This window comes from Chiroxiphia lanceolata, chromosome 6 (assembly GCF_009829145.1).
Source record: "Chiroxiphia lanceolata isolate bChiLan1 chromosome 6, bChiLan1.pri, whole genome shotgun sequence".
In the NCBI taxonomy this organism is placed as follows: domain Eukaryota; kingdom Metazoa; phylum Chordata; class Aves; order Passeriformes; family Pipridae; genus Chiroxiphia; species Chiroxiphia lanceolata.
In genome coordinates, this window is record NC_045642.1 from 58,635,682 (window position 1) to 58,654,291 (window position 18,610).

The 18,610-nt window shown below is 43.6% G+C and overlaps 1 protein-coding gene across 1 annotated transcript in view; it reads left to right on the plus strand.

Moving 5' to 3' along the window:
- The first annotated feature begins 10,106 nt into the window (after window positions 1-10,106).
- Window positions 10,107-18,610, plus strand: part of KCNH5 (potassium voltage-gated channel subfamily H member 5) — a 175,761-nt gene continuing 167,257 nt past the window's right edge. The window contains exon 1 of the mRNA XM_032691257.1: window positions 10,107-10,209. Within this exon, the coding sequence (XP_032547148.1) occupies window positions 10,137-10,209 (73 nt within the window). The 5' untranslated portion in view covers window positions 10,107-10,136. The remainder of the gene's footprint in view (window positions 10,210-18,610) is intronic.

Sequence of the window (18,610 nt, forward strand, 5' to 3'; positions counted from 1 at the left end):
TTCATTAAGTGCTGCATCCACATGAGGTGGACAGCCCAGACTGCCTTCATTGCACACTAAGAAGCAGCTTAGTTTTAATTGTTTCCATCAGCATGTAGTTTTGCCTGCATGAGTAAATGAAACCCTTAAAGACATCAGAGTTTAAGTTACTAAAAGGTAATTGCTGCAGTAGCTTGCTCTTAAAATCTGCTCCTATTTCTGCATATATATGACTATCTTATTAACGTTAACAGTAATTTTTCCCCACTACAGTCTAAATGCTGAGAGGTGAACCTCCCACCCAAATCTTAAACACAGGAGCAGTTTCTAATTTGAAAAATAGTCATTATTTGGAGAGAGAGTTGGATCCAATTAATCAATAGAAAGAACACTCACATATCCATCTCTTTCCTCATCTCTCTTCCCCCTCCCTGACGTCTGTTTTTTTGATCTATGTACTGAACAACTTACCTGCTGTAGAATAAGTTTTCTTTTTGCCCTTTCAGGATACCTTTCCTGCAGATTGCACTGCACCTCTCCTGCAGCCTGGTACTTGCATCAATGAGTGGATGGTGCTAGAGTGCAACTTGTCTCTAAAATTTCAAAACCTGGCTTGTTGTGGGTGTACTCTAATGTCTTTTAAAAGTCTTAGTCAGGTTTTCCAAAGCATGGATCATGGAGAGCTAATATGTGGGTCTGACTTGAGTTCAGGAGCCATATAACAAAAATCCCACTGTGATGCTTGCAGACCTCTTCCAAAGATGGCCTTGAGTTGCTCTGGCCCAAGCTTAGGAGTAGTTTCCTGTTCTTATGTGTATGTGTTGGTCTTGATGCCTCATTTTGCGCCAGCCCTAGAAGCAGTTGTGATTTCTGTGATGCAGGTCTTTTGTTGCTCTTGTGCACTTTTCTAGAGCAGTAAGAAGGTCTTGAAGAACGGTTAGAGCATGATGGTGTTTGCAGCTGCAGTTTCAGCCCCTGAGTGATGACAGCTCTGGTCTCCTGTGTCTTTGGATGTGTGTCCTGGGCCAGGAGGGACCCTGTGGTTCCTCCAGCTTCATTGGCTTGACTCTGAGGGACACCACATCTTAAGACTTCTTCTACAGTCCAAAGGTGCTGTAGGCTTCAGATTGGTCACCCACTATAAGCAGAAAGTGTGTTTCTTACATTTTTTTACCTGGCATGTTTGTAAACTAAAGTGAAGGAACCAGATCACCTAGAAAATTTTTTGGAAGTTGCTTGGTCAATGCCCTGCCACATCCTTCCTTCTCATGAAGCAGAATTTAATGTCCTTCAATGCTTAACTCAGTCTGAACTGCATTTTAAACACGATCTCATCTGTTGAACCACCTTGTGCTAGTGAAAAGTTGTGTTACTCCGTATATCCAATAGAACAGCAAATTAGGGACACCTTTTCCATGCTAATCAATTAGTCATGTAAGATGTTACTGCTTTCCAAAGAAGTGCTGCTGTAGCAGCTGTGTTACTTGTTATGAAAGGTCTGTGTGTCAGCAGATTCTGCCTCCATGTTATGTTTTCTGCAGAGCCAGCAGCAAATCCTAATAAAACTTAATGCAAGAAAACATTGCCAGTGAGGTGATAGGTTGAGATGAACTGTACTAAAAAGAGACAATTCCATGCTAAGTTTTTTTAACTTCTCTGAAGAGTTGCTATTATAAACATACCGATTTAAGAGCTTCTTTTGGCTCCTGTGAAAATCAATATGAAAACTCGCACAGAATTAATCAAAAGAAGAAAAAGCATCCAGCCAGCCACCACTCACACTAAAACTGGACAGCTAAACTGGACATAGGCCACCTTCCCACTGGGCTCAGTGGAAAACTGCACTGGGGGAAAGTATTTAGCTGAATTAGATGTTTACTGGGGAATCTACGTTGTTATCCTGTACAACTTTCGCCTTAATGGTTAGGAAAAAGAACTCATAACTAATATTTTTTTTTTCCTTTTGCAGTTAGACATAACTTGAAGGATAATAAATATGGAAGGGGCAATGTTCTGCTGCCTTACAGAACGGCATGAAAAATCAGTTCCTCTGCCATGTGATGCACCCATAGGTAACTGGTTTTGCTGCATCATACATTGAAATTAAGGTTTCCATGTCAAACTGAGCTCTGTGAAGTGAAAGAGCATGCGACCAAGGGTTGGTGTAGATGTGCATCTGGTGTCATCCTTCTCTCTACCTGAAAAGGAGTTTGGGGCAGGTACAGGAAGGATCAGGCTGGCAATAAGAGGATCTAAATCTGATTGTGGACTCTACCCTGATTTTTTTGCCAGCCCAAACAATCTGTCTCAGTTTACTATCTACAATATTTTTTTGCCTTTTCAGCTCAAGCTGAACAATGCAGGTACATGTACATATAGGTATAGTATCTTTGTTGCTGAAACTTTCTGTCTTTCCAGTAATACAAGTTCTAACGAGTGTGTTTAAACTCAAAATTTAGCCTCCTGCTGAGTTCTAATGACAATTTCTTAAAAAAAACAAATTGCAGTTGAGCTAAGCTGTGATGCAAGTAATTTCCTTCTCAAAGATGATTTTTATAAACAAGTGTATATAAATAGGTTTAAAATTGAAAAAAAAAATCCACCAAAACCCCATAACAACTTGTTTTTAACTGCATCACTGTTACTATAGCATTTTACCCAAAACATATAAAACACTTAACTTAGACTGCCTACATTAGAAGCAAATGTTGTGTTTAAAGCCTTTTTTCTGTTGTTTGGGTTTTCAAGTACATAATTTCCAGGACAATTTAATGTCATCCACTTATGTCGATTCTTCAGCTGCCAGAAAGTCTTGAGATCTTCTAGTGTACTTGAGGCAAAACCCTCAGGCTCTCACAGATATTCCTGTAACACAAAATGTGGAGAACACAGTGGACTTCTAGTTCTGGAGAAAGTTTTTCCTGTAGCTCCCGCTGATTTCAGAGGAATCTCCAGAACCAGCATGATTCTTACATGGAGAAGGGTCCAGAAGAGGTGTCAGATGTGGAAATAGGCTGCAACACCTCGGGAAAGGAAAATGAAGTGTCTCACTATCCTGTCTGGCATAGCCTTTGCCACAGACACCACTGATGACTGATTGGTCTGCCCCCCCTCCTGTCTGCTTCCCACACATCTGCTACCACGTGTGGAAGGAAAAAATATTCAACCAAAAAAAAAGAGCCAAGATCAGAACTAGAGCTCCTTGGTTCATAGGGTTAGAGACTCTCAGCTTTCACTTCTTCAACAAAGAAAAGTTTTTCCACTTGGGAGTCCCCAAAAAACGCCTGGAAACATGGTCAGATCACAGCAATTCATGTGTTTGAGTCTGCAGGAAGCCTGAAAAATGGCTCTGATGCAAAAAATGGCTCCATTCTCCAGCAGGATGCTTGCTTTCCTCCCATCCCCCATGTGTGGCCATGGCTTGAGAAGATGACTGGGGGTTATTTGCTGCTATTCATTTCACACTACCCCAGATCCTCACTGCTGGGATTGGGACCTGTCAGGACCTGAGGGAGGATACCCTGCTATCTGGGACCTCTATCAGACTTGATCCAGACTATTATTCACCCCTACCTGAAAAAATATACCTTTCTGCTCTTAGGATAGCATTTACTTCTGAGTTCTGTGCCCATATGGTGTCAAGGATCTATTGTTGGTTCAAGTAGTCCAAAGACCACCCCCCTTCCCCCTCCCCAGCATGGCACCCTGGAGTTAAGAGCAGGTTTTTTTGTGTATTGAAAACTGAACCCAGGAAGGACCTGTGAGCTTGTGCAGTCCTTGCCTCTGTTATAGATTTCCTCAGACCACACCTGCAAGGATGGTGTTGGAGTAAAAATCTAGAATTAGTCAAAAAGGCCAAGAGAAACATAACATGCTTCTGTGAGGTGTTTTTAGCTGGACACTATTTTAAATGCAAAATGCTTCTTTTAAGATAGAACAGTGAATTGTTTCCTGTTCTGAATATTTTCTGTGATGATTCAGCTATTGGCAAAAATAAGCCGAAGAGTACGATGTTGAAGCACGGGAATACTCTGTAATTCCATCTGATTGTTATTTCAGACATTACCTGTTTCTGGGTAGAAATATTTTCCCCTTAAAAAAAAAAAAAAAAAGAAGAGAAGGACATGAGCCTTTTTCTCTTGGTTTTCTGTAATTAATCCAGTGATTTATTTCTGTAAAGTCTGCCAATAAATTATTGGTTTCTATCAACTTATTTCTCAGGAAGAAACCCTGGAAGAGGAAGTTGTCATGGACTTAGTAGATCCCCCAGTGATTACCCTGATTAAACTTGGTGCTGGCATTTGCTGTCCTTATGATGGAATGGTGTTTGTTCCCCTTATTCCATGTACCCTTTTGATCTAGTGGACACCAACCATTTACATTTACACCACATTTACATCCCTGTATGTGACTGTGCCCTTTCTACCCTTGTCCCAAACTATGTTTTTTGGCATCTGTGAGCTGCCATCCTGTGGCACTGGTCATACTGGTGTTTCAGGTTAAATCAGAGGACTTTCCTCCTCTCCTTTCTAAGTGGGAGTTTGAGATTCCCATTTCTTCTCTTTCAAAAGTCTCAAAGATATGAAAATTTTCACTCCTATCCCCATGTGTTTGTCTACCCAAAACTGTGCTGCAGCATGTGTCATGATTTCCTTTCAGGGTTAGAATTATGAACTCTCTACCCTTGAAAAGAAGGAATTTTCCCTTCTTCCAGGGAGAAAGTCCCTTGGTTTGGACCCTGTAGCACCTGCCTGGTGCTATGATAATGGACTTTGAAAGTTTCGATGCTGTCAAATTCAAGGTGTTGTTTTAGGTCATTTCAGAAGCTTTAATGGCTTCTTGTGACTGCACAGCTGGACTCATGATAACTGAAGCACAGTCTTTGCAGGTGAAGGAATATGAAAAACAACATTAATAAAATGATAGTGTTTTAAAGGCCCTTTTCCCAAGTGTTTGATTCTGATTTGAGAAAAGTCCGTGGAAAAGGAAAATTGGGTTTCTAAGCACTCCAAAGGGAGGCAATGCCTATACGATGGTTGATTTGCTTCTGCCCTTATGTCTACACATTGCAACACAATCTTTAGTTATATTCCCCACAACATTTAATAAATGTGTATATATAAACCTCCCCCACTGACTTCCAACTTCTGTGCAACTTTGGCCTGTAATATCTTCGGTGTGCTCACTAGAGAAAATGAAAGGTATGAAGCAATAAAGCAAGGACTATAAAAAGTGTCATGTTAAAAGAAAGCAAGTGGTAGAATTGTTAAATCTCCAGTTAAACAGGGCTCTTCCATGAAGTTGTGCAAGTCATTCAAACCTAGTGTCTACCACCTCCCCATTCTTCCTATATTTTTATAAGTTTATGGGGGAATGCACAGGTTGAGATCTGGAGACGTGCTTTGCCCTCACAGCTATAACTGAAGTCACTAGATACTGAAAATATAATCTTCTACTGTACTGGGACTCCTCTGCTAAAGGATCCTGGATGTCTCAAGTTGGACACTATGATTTAGCAGACAATTTTGACCTTAATCTCCCTGTGCCCCAGTTTCCTGTCTGATCCCGGTATGACGAGATAAAATGCAGAAGATGCTCAATGGTGCCTACAAAGCACCAGCAGATTAGGGATGAGCACCACAAAAAAAATTAATTGTGCCATAGTTGAGCAGAGGTTGGCTGGTGTCCCAGGAATGTGGCACAGGGCCATGCTGAATGAGAAGTATAAAAAAGAAAGGCTTAGCTGAGCCATCCTGAGTGCATCCTAGGTGCATGATACGTAGGGAGCCTTAATTATTCCTAATTCTTGTGTGCTTGACTAAGCAATCCAACACTCTCTGAATGCTGTTGCATCCCTTTGCTTTGGACTGCCGGAGACTAAGGGACAGGAGATCCATAACCTTCACGTCTCGTTGTCCAGGCTTAACTTGCCCAACACAACAGAGAATAAAGAATTCTCATTGGTGCCAAATCAGAATCCAGCAAGTACTTTGGCTCTGAGGTTTCATCAGTACTTTCCATCAATTTTTATACCAAAAGCAACAACTTTTGTCAAGTTTTTATTGATTTCCTGTCTGCCAAAGTGCTTTTTCAAATTTGTAATGGGTTAAGGAGCAAATGCCCAAAATAGGAAAGAAACTGTAATTTATTCCCTCCCCCCACCTTTTTTCTTTTCCTCCTAAGTATTTTTTTCAGGCATTATCAGCTACTGCTATGGGCAGAGGTATTTCCTCCTTTCTGAAGGCTACTACCTGAACAGAATGCAGCAATGTTGTCACATATACAAGCAGATCTGGTGCCAGCCCCTCAGCAACTTTGAAACTCAGATTCCACTTCTATAGTGAGCAGGATGGTGGGCTCAGAGATGCTGGCTTGCTTCCTGCAGATTTCTGACAGTTCTTGGGTAGTGTTTTTGGAGCCAGTAAAAACGAATTGACCTTACAGTTCTCCCTGCTGAAGGGAAGAAAGTTGCAGTATGACCTCCGCTGTTGTCACTCTCTAGTTTCTGACAAGTGTACTTTACTCATGGAGACAGATTTATTAAGGATCTCATGCCTCATAGTTACCAGAAAATTCTCTTGTGTCACATTCTTCCGTGCAGTTTCTCTGGACTTTAGGGAGCAAACTCTACCTGCTTTTCCCACAGGCAGCATGCTTCAAACATCTCTGGCATCTGTTTCCCACTTGAGCCCTTGTTTCAGCAGTATAACTCAAAGTCATGAGACATGACACACTGGAAATCAAACACTGCTAATTTGGAGTTCAAAGACCACTTTATACAAATCCCTTTGTTTATAATCAAAGCTTGTGGTCATCTTGATTAAGATTTTTAGAATGGGAGGTCTTCTGTGTGCACCTGAGTTAGAAAACAGCTCTGAGCCTTGCCAGGGGTATCTCATCACTCAGTTCTGCTCTCAGTATTTTTAGACCTATGTGGGTGAGTCTCATTGGGAGCCCAGGGTGGTCCCAGGGAATCTGATTCACCTTATTACACACAACACTGAAAGCAAATGAAATATGAGTCTGTTCAGCAGCTCCAATGTTCTAATGACTCAGGCCATTGGGGTGGATCAGTGCCTGACCTATTTATGCTGGTCTATGTCTCCCACCTCTTCTAGGAGCCCCTTGAGTGATGATTCTGCAATTAATACATTTATGGAAGAGACACTTAAAGCTCTGTGCCATGCATAAGAACCAGTTCTGAAATATTCAATAGTCCCTGAAGTAAAATAACCCAGTCCTGTAGGTTTAGATTCAAAGGGTCAGCTCTTCACCACATGGAGCTGAACTTTATAGTGTGCACTGTCTCCACTTGCTGTGGGAGTTGATGCTTGCCCACTGCTGGCTGGATATTGAGTATTGTGCCTTTTGTAGAAATACCAGCAAAGAGGTAAATCACCCTGAGCAGGTGTTTCAAATTTCAGAAGAAAAGAAATAGTGAAGCGGACGAGGAAGGAATCGTGATTACTTTTACTCTGCTACAGCAATGTGCTCTTTCCCTTTCTGCCTTTTTCCTTTTAGGAAAGGAATGCTAGTTTCTTCCCTTAAAGAAATAAAGCTTGCAAGCCAGGAAGAAAGAAGAGCTAGGAATCTTCTGATCTTCCATCAGGAATTGTTACATTTAGCTTCATATCCTCAACTTTTCTAGAAATGTTTTAACAACTAATTAACTCCTTAAAATTGAAACTGTGTTGACTTACCTATTCTGGGATAACAAAAGAAATGCTTTTTGAATCACAGTGGATTTTCTGTCACATTTAAGAACAGCTGGTTGAGACTGGGGTATTTTTAATGTGAAAAGAAACTGCTTAGCTGCCCTTTTCCTACTTAACACTGACCTCAAACCTTTCCGACAGTTTCCTGCATGGTGACTTGGTACTGTTTCCAAGCACAGTTTGAAGACTCCCAAAAGAAGACAAGTCTCCTTGCAGTTCCCAGTTTGCTTTCTTTGTCAGACTCTTCTTTTCAAGGTTATCTTTAGCCTCATCCAGCATTCCAGGAAAAGAAAGACATGTCCTCTGGACTTTTTTTGCAACTTTGATATAGAGGCAAGAATTCCACCCCATGTCCTGCCCTTTCTATATGACGTCTGTGACATTTAAAGATATGTTTTTGGAGCTTGTCCCTCTTCATAACCTATTGTTTAATTAGTGCCACTGGAAATACAGCAACAGAACTTAATAGTGGGGAAGTTGAGGATATGAAGCAGGGAGGATGAAGTGACACTTAGGCATGACTGCCACATCAGAACAGAGATGGTTAGTGGAAAGGGTAAACAAGAGGGGTTTTGATCAGTTAATGAAAATGGGGTGGGGGATAAGTAGACAAATCTAGGTTTCAAAACAAGGTTGGGAAACGAGCAGAAAAATTCAAACTGGGTTCAGCTTGGGTGGGATTGAGGGAACTGGGGAGTAGAAGTCCTAGTAACACTGTCCAGACAGATCAGTCACACAGTGTTTGTTGGTGCACAGATTAGACACGTGATTTAGACATCTAAAACACATGTTTTAGATGGCTACTGCTCACTTGAAAAAATGAAGGTGTTATCCTCCATCCTCCAATTATCAGGAGCAAAATTTCCCTGTACCTGGGGCAGTGCTCAGCAGGAGCATCTTTTAAACGACACCACTCTGAAGAAAGCCCTAAAGATTTCAGACCTGGGGGGAAAACAATAAATGTTTGACAAATTGGGTCTCGTTCACCTCTTGACCTAGTTTTCTATCAGCATTCCCAAGCTGATTGTAATGGAGCTGCTCCTGATTTGCATTTGTTTAAATGAAATCAGAACCAGACCTTTTCCAGGGACAGCAGTACTGGCAGCTGGGAAAGAGCTGGTCCTGAAAAAGCTCCCAGTGTGGTAGAGATTTTAAACTTTACGCAGAGGAGTTGAGGTAACCGCAATGTGACATGTTGAACCAAGACTGAAGCACGGGAAGGAACAGGTGCTGAAAACAGGATGAAAAAATAAATAAATTGATTTTTCCACAGTGGAATGATGTCCTCTGGGAGAAGCACGGCTGCTTGTGCCAACCAGGGCAGGAATGTGTGGCACACCGGTATGTGCTTTGCAGACCATGCTCCTGCTCTGGACAAACAGTGATTTTCCATGTCTTGGTTCCTTCTTAGGATCCCTTCCTGTCTGCAGCAGCATGTAAAATTAGTAGAGGCAGAAACAATAGGTGGAGAAATTCCTTCCAGGATTTTACTGTCCATAGATTTAAAAAATACTGTCGGAGTCATGAAAAGGCTGGAGGGAAGAAGGCAGCTAGGTCAGGAGCAGGGCAGAGCTTGCACGGAAATTCGAGTGCAGTGTCTCACGGCACTGACTCACCTGCTTCTTTGGGGCTTCGGCACAGCCGAGCCGTGTCCCTGAATAAAACGACAGAAAGGACGTCTCCAGCCCCAAATCTGCCTCCCGTTGCCCCTCACGGAGAGAGGGAGGAATTCTCAAAAAAAAAAAAAAAAGGTTGAAAGGCTGATGGCTTCAGGCAAGGCTGGTGGCATTGGTGGCATTTTACACGTTATCTTGCACTTCGCGGTTATCATTTGAGGGCAAAGTGCAGCCGCCCTTCCACTATGCAACGCAAGCATGTTCCCAAGTGTTTTCCCGCAAACATGGGAACGGTAGTTTAAAAAAACAAAACAAAACAAAACACCTTGCAGGTGCAAAAACAGGGGGCTTGGGGTTTCGCTTAGTTTCGCTCAGGGGCACAGGGCAGAACTTCTCAGGGGGATCCCCGGAGAGCGCGGGAAGGGGCGGGGGCCGGCGGGGGATGCTCGGCGGGGCGCGGTGCCTCCGCCAACTCCCCGCGGGCTCCGCGGGTCCCCGCGCCCCTCCGCGCCGCTCCACCCCCCTCCTCCCACCCCTTCCCATCCCTTCCCGATCCCTCCCGTCCCCCCCCGTCCCCCGGCCGGCGCAGGCGCAGGGGGGGGCGGGCGGCGGCGGCGGCGGGAGCGCGGAGCGCGGCGCGGCCCCACAGTCCGCGCTGCAGCCGCCGCGGGGGCGCCACTACCATGAGCGGCCGCGGCCGCCCCTGCGCGACTCCTCACGGGCACCGGGCGCTCCCGCCGCCGCCGGCCCCCCCCCGCCGCCGCCGCCGCCGCCGCTGCCGCCGCTGCCGCCGCGCACCCCCGGCCCCCGAGCCCGGCGCTGCAGGATGCCGGGGGGCAAGAGAGGGCTGGTGGCACCGCAGAACACCTTCTTGGAGAACATCGTCCGGCGCTCCAGCGGTGAGAGATCCCCCCCCCCCTCCGCCCGTCCGTGCGTGCATGCATCCGTCCGACCGTCCGTCCGTCCGTCCGTCCGTCCATCTATCTCTCCGTCTGTCCAACCCTTCGTCCCTCCCTGCCGCGCCTATGGGTCCGTGCCAAGCGGTGCCTTCAAGGAACGGGCTCCGCGGTGCCCCGCTGAGCTCCGCCGGAGCATCCCCCGGTGGTCCTTCCCTTGGCTGTCCATCCCCCGGCGGTCCTTCCCTCGGCTGTCCATCCCCCGGCGGTCCTTCCCTCGGCTGTCCATCCCCCGGCGGTCCTTCCCTTGGCTGTCCATCCCCCGGCGGTCCTTCCACTGTCCCGTCCCCCCCCCAGCCCGCACTTAGGTCGCTATCGCTACTATAAATTTAACCCTTTTTTTTTTCTTCCTTCTTTCTGTGAGACGCTTCTGACAATAAATTGTCATAATTTACGTTTCTAATATCTTCTCTGCTCATCGGGTCTTTTTTTTTTTTTTCTTCCCCTCCTTCTTGTTCTTTAGTTTTGCAATAATCAGACTTGCAGTCGTTTCCATTCAGGGGTTCAAAGTTTTTGCGATTCTGTGACACTTTAAAGTCTGTGGCAAAGGTACCGGGAAAGCGGTGAGGGAGTGACTGTGCTTTGGGTGATGCTAATCCTGTGGCTGAGAAAATATGGAAAGAACAGTCTGCAGTTGCTTATCTATGACCCCTCTGTTAGGTGACTGTGTCGAGGGCTAGTTCAGGACTGTGTGGCATCGAGTTATTCCTTGCTGCTGGAGTTAATTTCACCCTTTCTTGCAGTGCAAAGCACTGAGCAAGAAGACTACACAGCTCCAGTAAAGTTACAGTGTGTTTGCAGCCCACGGTCTCTTCGGGTGTGCTGCTGTAGATGCTGCTTTAGGCAAGCCCTGTGCTAGTTATGTTCAATTTTTTATGTAGTTTTTGCACTGGCACATAACCACAGAAACATAGGAGTGTTTGCAGAAATGTAAGAGACCTCAACTTTGCATCTGCTAAAACATAACTAGTTGGTCAGCCCAAATTTTGAGCGACCCTGCCATGGGGAAGCACAGCTGTGCCAGCCTTCATCTGGGGACAGGAGTGGGAAAGGTGGCCAGAGCAGAGCACTGGGAAGAGTTGCCACATTTATTACTAATCAAGACACTAATGGAATGTGAAATCGTGGTGAAAAGTGTTCCCTTCCACCTTCCTATTGCAGAGTTCTTGATGTACCTCACATTTGTACTGATGTGGTCTGATGTGCGGATTTTGATGGCAGGTAGTGAATTAGTGATTCATGGACTTCCAAAGCAGCAGGATGAGGACCTGGAATTTGTTATAAAATGCTGTATGTTAGAATGTATTAAGCCATCAGCTGTTTTTTTTGGGGGCTTCCTCCCTCTCGTGTTGCCTGTGTCAGTTCTGTGGTCGGCAGCTGACTCCCTCTCAAGCCCTGTAGCTGCACAATCACTAAGAGCTGCTTTCCCGCAATAGTGTATTTATTTCCCAGAATATTAAATGCAAGCTTAATTAATAAGGGTTTATATAGCACCTTCCCTCTGACAATTTCAAAGCGCTGGGTGGAATTTAATTACACTTCACAGCTCCTTGTGGAAGAGGACACACAGAGGCATTCCCAACCTGTTCTTCAAATTGTGGCATAAATGGGGGCTCAGGGCATCACAGCTGATTTCCCAAGGTCATGCGGCAAGGCAGAGGCAGAGCTGGGAACATGGTTTGGGAATGCCATGCTTTTGTATCATGCTCTAATTAAATCACATGTCCTCCCTGGTGAAAGCTCAGTAAAGCTTTGAGATGTCAAAAATTGGAAAAGCTCGGAACATTGTGCTTTAAAAGCATGTATTCTCTTCCGGCTTCTAACCTGGTCTAATTTCAGAGCGTATATCATGCTGATCTGGTCATTCGTGCTTCTTTTTCTCTGGCACTGGTGATGCCTAAGCATGATGCTACAGAGGCAAATCTGCCCCGTTGGACAGCAAAGAGGAAAGTAGATTGGGAATTTGTTTTTAACTCATGTAAGTTGTCAGTATTGTGGCCTGAAACATGATTTAGTTCTTATTTTTGTCATCCAAGACATAGCCTTATTTATCCTTTATAGGAATAGTAATTTTCATTGGATTCAGCACTGTTTAATCCAAACTTAATAGTATACAGTAGAGCATATCTGGTTCAAGTATCTCCTGCCAGTGCTCGGTAGAAGACAAGGATTTGGTCTGCTGAATATCTGCTGGATTCATTTTTATACTTTGATTCACCAGTTTCCAAGAGATTTTTCACTGGCAATTTGAGGAACGGGATGAAGGAAAGACTGGTGATTGTTTTTTAAAATACATCTTGAGCATCCTCAAGAGAAGCCCTTCTGTCAACTTTCCTGGTTAAAGAATGTTATGCTTTGAGATTTGTCACATTTATGCAATCCCATTGCACCTCTTGATCATAAATCTTTTCCTGTCAACCAGGAGAAGGTTTGTAAATACAAGTAATAATTTCTGATAGGCTACAGGTACTGCTGGAAAAATCAGGCAGGTATGTCAACAGATAGGCTCTTCTTCAGGTGAAATGGAAGCAATGGCTTCAAAATGGTGGAGACAAATTACTCAGAGTTGCCAGAGATGGATCCGAATAACAAAATTTATAGACAAAATTGTAATAATTTTAATATGTGGAAAGTCAGAACTGGGAACGGGCTTAGTGGGTGTGTAGGCTTAGTGTGGTGGTCAGCCTGGTATTAAGAGCAATAATATATTGAAATTTCAGCATTATTTAGGCATTTTCTGTTTAGGAATGTTGTGAACCTTTCCTTTGTACCCCAGCTTTGGCTACAAATGATATTAAAACTGTGGGAGAAGCGCTCACAGGAAGTGTGTAGTCAGGAGGAAAACACCGAGGAGCTGAGTAGAAAGGAGCAGGGTGGCCGTGAAATGGGGTGGCTGTGGAATGGGGTGGCCGTGGAATGGGGTGGCCATAGCTCTTTGCCCTCTGTGTTGGAGGGTGGGATATCTGGGATGCTCTGCCAGATGTTCCTCTCCCAGTCAATGTGTTTGGGAAGGATGAAGCAGCTGTCAAAAGTGATGGAGAGGTCCCGCGGTGTCCCTTTGCCTGGGGAACCTCTCTTTTGGAGATGAATTTACACCGTGGAGCTTCTGAAGTGTTTCAGGTCAGCATTATGCTTCGGTGTTCGGACAGCACCGGGTTACAGGTGTTTCCCAAAGCCTTTGGTGGTGGATGGCAACCTCTGAACTGCTTTGCAGGTTTTTTCCCACACCACAGCTGAGTTCCACTTGAGGAGAGATAAAGTCTGTGGAGAGCAGTGGGGTCCGTCATTAGACTGGCTGCTGCAGTTGGTAAAAGGGACGAGCCCTCAGAAAACACAGACCTGTCTTCAGGGTGATCTCAGTGCACTCTCTGCAATCATCTTTTTTTTTTTTTTCTTCTTTCAAAGCACAGTGAAAATCAAGGTTTATCTGAGGCTCACAAAGATTGATACAATCTCGCTACAGCCTTGGCTGTGCCCTGGATCTTAAGAGCACCAGGTGTTTTGCTGAGCTGAAAGAAGAAGTGTTTTGTGAGAGCACTGGGTTAAATCACATTAAGGTGGCTGCCTTTTACTGCCATTAGTATTTGGGACTTTTAATAAGGACCATCCTTAGGGCAATGTTCTCTCCTAAGATGTTCTCACCAGTCTGTGCCCATTATTACTGATATTTTTGTTTGCTTCTTCAGTGCATTCAGAGCTCCTGCTCATACTGACCACAGCTCAGTATCGCAGACGTGCAGCAGGTACAGAATTGGGCAAGTCTCTAGATCAGGGCTGGGCTTTGTGGACCTGTCCCATGGGCAGAGTCATCCAGTGAGTTGAGCCTTGCACACAGGGGAGGAGAAACCTGTCTGTCTTGCCTATCCATTTAACCCTTCACATACTCTAGCAGCAGAAGGATTAAGTGTGTGTTAATGGCATAAATCGTTTTTATAGTAGAGGATGAGTTTGTGAGAAAAGCAACTCTGGGACTTCGCAACAATCTGCAATAAAGTCTGCTAACAGTTTGGAAGAGGGGCTGAATTTAGTGGAAGAGTATATATAATTTTATTTATTTGACAAGAATGATTATTACTGGATGTTGGTTCTGTTACAATAACTCTTAGAAGCTTCTTCAGAAAAGTGGGTCTTTCACAAATGTATTTTGACAATGGGCTGAAATCTTATCTCTGTAAGGCTTAAATGAGAATTTCAGCAGGAGCTTTAATGAAGTTAGTATGTAATTTCTGGTCTTTTTCAGCTTTGTGCCATGTTACTACAAAGCAGTTCCTTCACACAGACCTTTATGCCTTGCTGGGTCCCTGTGACTTCGATGGGAAAAAGGATAAGCCCTGTTCCCAGGTGACTGTGTTGTCAAGGCAGGTTACCCAGGAAGGGGGAAGGAAACAAGAGTCACATCTGTAGCGCTAAGACACCTTTTTAATTTTTATTACACTGGTACTATGGATAAAATAAGTGCCTATTGTCTCTTCTGTCCTTCTTTCTAGCTCATGTAGTGTACCTGTCTTACAGGCAGGGTGATGGAATGTTGTTCTCGTGGGAGGTCATACATGTGGGCTTCTCTCCCCTGAATTAAAACTACCTGCATTTCTATCTGATCCAAATTAAATTACATATGCTGCAGAGAGAAAGTACTTGAAAGCAAGTTTCTTCAAGTTTACTGGATGTCTGTTATTTGGGATCCTCCGAAAAAACCACGGAGCTCAGCGGTTCCCTAAATCTCTACATAAAAAGTCATGATACGCTGTGGGGTGAAAGTTTCCATCCTCCAGGTCAGCTCAGAAGTTACTGAAGGGATGACCAAGGGGCTTATGTCATTAGGCTTCTTTGGCATTTGAAGGCAGAGGGTTCCTTTTGCCATTCCTGTGACTGCAGGGTGCCTGCTGATACGTAAATCAATGCAAAGAGGATTTTTACATTGAGAAGCATTACTAGATGACATCTGTGAGGAATTTTCAATTGCAACTGCCCTGCTTTCCTTACTTTTCAAATGGGCTTGCTGAGTGCAGAAAGACCAAGCATATCTGACTGCTGCTGAAATCAGGGGTTTTGCATGGTCTAAATTTTTTATTTTTATTAAAAGAAAAAGATGGTTGTGGCAGCTCTGTGCCACTGTATTAATTTAGAAACCCAAAGAATGCTCTATTGCTAGTTAAAGGAAAAGATGGATTTCCTTAAGATTTGATCAGCTGCGTTGTGGTCTAATTTTTAATTGTGGGTCTAGTCTCTATTTAATTTCTTTCATTTCTTTTCTTTTTTGTATTTCTTTACTTTCTTATATTTCGTTCTGTGCCTGTGGCTGGTGGGATGGGGCGGTGGGAGAGGTGTCCTTTTGTTTTGGGAGAGGCTTGAGCGCTGCTGAGCGTTGCCACAAGAGGTCACTGCAAGAGTTGTTGCATTCCTAAGTTAATGTTTAAACGTGAGAGAGAAGGAAAAAACGAAATTATTGATTTTTTTTTTTTTTTTGGAGTAAACATTCAGGTTTTTTTATTGCTGTTGGAACGAGTATACAGCCAAAAAATAATGTCAGGAAGTGAAGTGAGCTGTGGAAATACATTTAATTAGCCTGTTGTAAAATAGTGCTGTTTGGTGGTTAACCGGGATTTTAAGTTAGTCTCTTGGAAAGCTAAAGGAAATAGAATTTTCTGATTTGATAAAATTAAATAATAGAATATTTTGGAGTTGGCACTTTAATAATCTGCTTTTTAGAAAAAAAACAAACAAACAACAGAACTGGTTTAATCATCACACTCAGCGACTGGCTATTTGTAAGTGCCAAACCCTGGGTATCCCCAATGGCCAGGGCTTGATTCCACAGCCGGCAGGGGTTCTGGCTGCGAGTAGCCCCTGAGGAGACTCTCCTGAAGCATCACCTCAGTGCTGGACTGGGATCCGTCCTGTTGATAGCTTTGCTTCAGCCACTGGCACAGAGGGGAGAGCAAGGGAGAGGCAGATGAATCTCTGCTGAAGCAGTTTTTTTTTTTGAGATGCAGCCAGGCTCTGTGGAACTGCAGCCAGGACTAGCTGCGGGCTGAGTGTTTGCAAGAGGAGCCCCTGTGTCTGAACAGCTCCCGTTACCACAATTTTCTCCTCTGGGAGTGTGGAGCCAGCACTCTCATTTGTATAACATTAGAAATCTGGCTTTTGGTTGCTCCCTGAGGGTGCCTGAGTGAGAGCTACAGCGTGCTCCAGTTTAAATTTAGTCTCGGTACATCTCTGTTGTGTTCTGCATAATTTTAATAGAGAACAGATTCAGCAGTGGCATTTAGATGATAACCTGGATAGATGAGGATTAGTTTAATTCTAGGATAAATGGATGTGTGTGGGAAAAACTGGGATCAGAATTGTATGAAATGTCATTTTCCAGGCAACTTATAGGAATGCTGTCTTGTCCTTATTGCCTCAGAACTCTTCCTAGGAGTCAGTGATGTTGTGCCAGAGTAGAGGCAAGGGCTGTTTTTGGGCTTTCGCATTCAAAATGATTACAGTTAATTTTTTAAGTTTTCAGGAGGTAAATTTCAGGCAGACCCTAATCTTTCTTCTCTAGCTCACTTGCTAAATTGCTGAAAGCTGCTGTATTCTCAGCTAAGTGACTTACACATGGATTTAATATTCCAGCCAGTGCTGGATTATTTGTCTTCTGTTTCATTTGAGGAACACTTATTTGGGGCAGGAAATAGATCATTTCAACACAGTCAGTATGGTGGCACCTAGCTCTGGGTTTAGCCCTCTTTGCATTTTCATGATATGAGTGTTAAATAAAGACAACACTAGCACAGAAGGGTGACGTAAAGAGTTAGTCCTTTGAGAGATTTATTTTTCAGGCAAGCAACGCGTAATGTGCTGGATAAATTGGATGACACTGATGTTTTGCATGCTTTAAAGACGCTGGGGAAATAATAGCTTTGTTAGAAAACAGCACTGTGGTTTCATAGTAAGGAGTACAAAGTGCTGGTGGAGGTTGCTGCTTCAAGAACAGAAGTTTGTCTGCAGCAGACCCTGGAGCTGGAGGGATGTTGGTGCCCGTTGAGGCAAATCTTAGAGGGCTGTGCCCTCTGAAAGGGCTTAGGATTTTTGCTGTATTCCATGGGGATGCAGTACATCTGGAGTGTGTGGTTGGAGTCACCACAAACAATTCCAGTAGAAATATGCATTGTCAGGGCCAAGGCTTGCTCAGGAAAGCTAAAAGAAAATTAAAAAGAACTTTTTTTAGGATGCTCCTCCCTGGTACACACACATGCAGGGGATCACCACTAGTTTTCCAGGATGCTCTAAACAAGTCTGCAGCAATGTGCTGACCTTGTGTAGTTATAAGGAGAATCAGCTGACAGCAGTTTAAGTGGTTTGGGGCTTTTATAAGACAACATTAGCAAAAAAGGCAAATTCCAGACATTTCACAGTTCCTGTCTGGTCTAGTCTGCATTTGCTCTGCAGTGGAAGGGTAATAGTTCTGAAGGACAGCTCTGTGTAAATTTGCTAGAGTTAGGAGTTTGTTCCTAGATGGAAATACTGCTTCTTTTTGTTATTATAATCATTATTATTACTTTTGTACTTCTACTACTTCATTTTTTAGAACATCTTTTCAGTTGCGAGTTTTCTAAAAAGATCAGTTGCCTATTTTCTCCAGATGAGATGGAATTCTGAAATGGTGATTTAAACAATTTTGGTTACAAGTGGTATCCAAGCATTCTTGAGAAAAGATGATTAGAGACAACATTTCTCACTTGGCTAAGCATATCTCCTGGAATGATTTAGCTGTTCTTGCTCTTCTGTCATTACATAACATGAATTTTACACTGCTTTGGGCATTTTGTTAGTTAAAAAATTTGCTTGCACACTGTGGTGTTTTTATTTTATTTTAATAACAAAACAAGGCTCAGTGCTGTGTTGAGTGTTAGCTACTGCAAGATAGAGTAAGATTAAAGGCTTGCTGCTCTACAGCATTGGCTGCCTGTATACAAAAGAGTCTCTACACAAAATAGAACTGTGGCGACAGCAAATACAGTGCCTTTAAAAATTGTTTTCCTCAATTGTGTTTACCAACCTGAAATTTTGCTAACTGTATGCCTCTAATACCCTGATTCTTTGCCATCAGTATTAAACCTTGTAAATAGGAGAATTATAATAGCTAATAAAAAGCCTGCTGCCTTCTTAAGAGGAATCTCGCAACTCTGAGACAGATGAGTCTGCTGGCAGAGCCCTGTTTCCTTGCTCTTACAGACAGACACTGGTGTTTAGAGGTATCTAGTCAAAGAGCTTATACAACCTACAGATTTGTGATTTGGGCTCTCTGCAATATATCAGAAAGGGGGATGGGTGAATAAAATGATTAGTGGAGGCAATG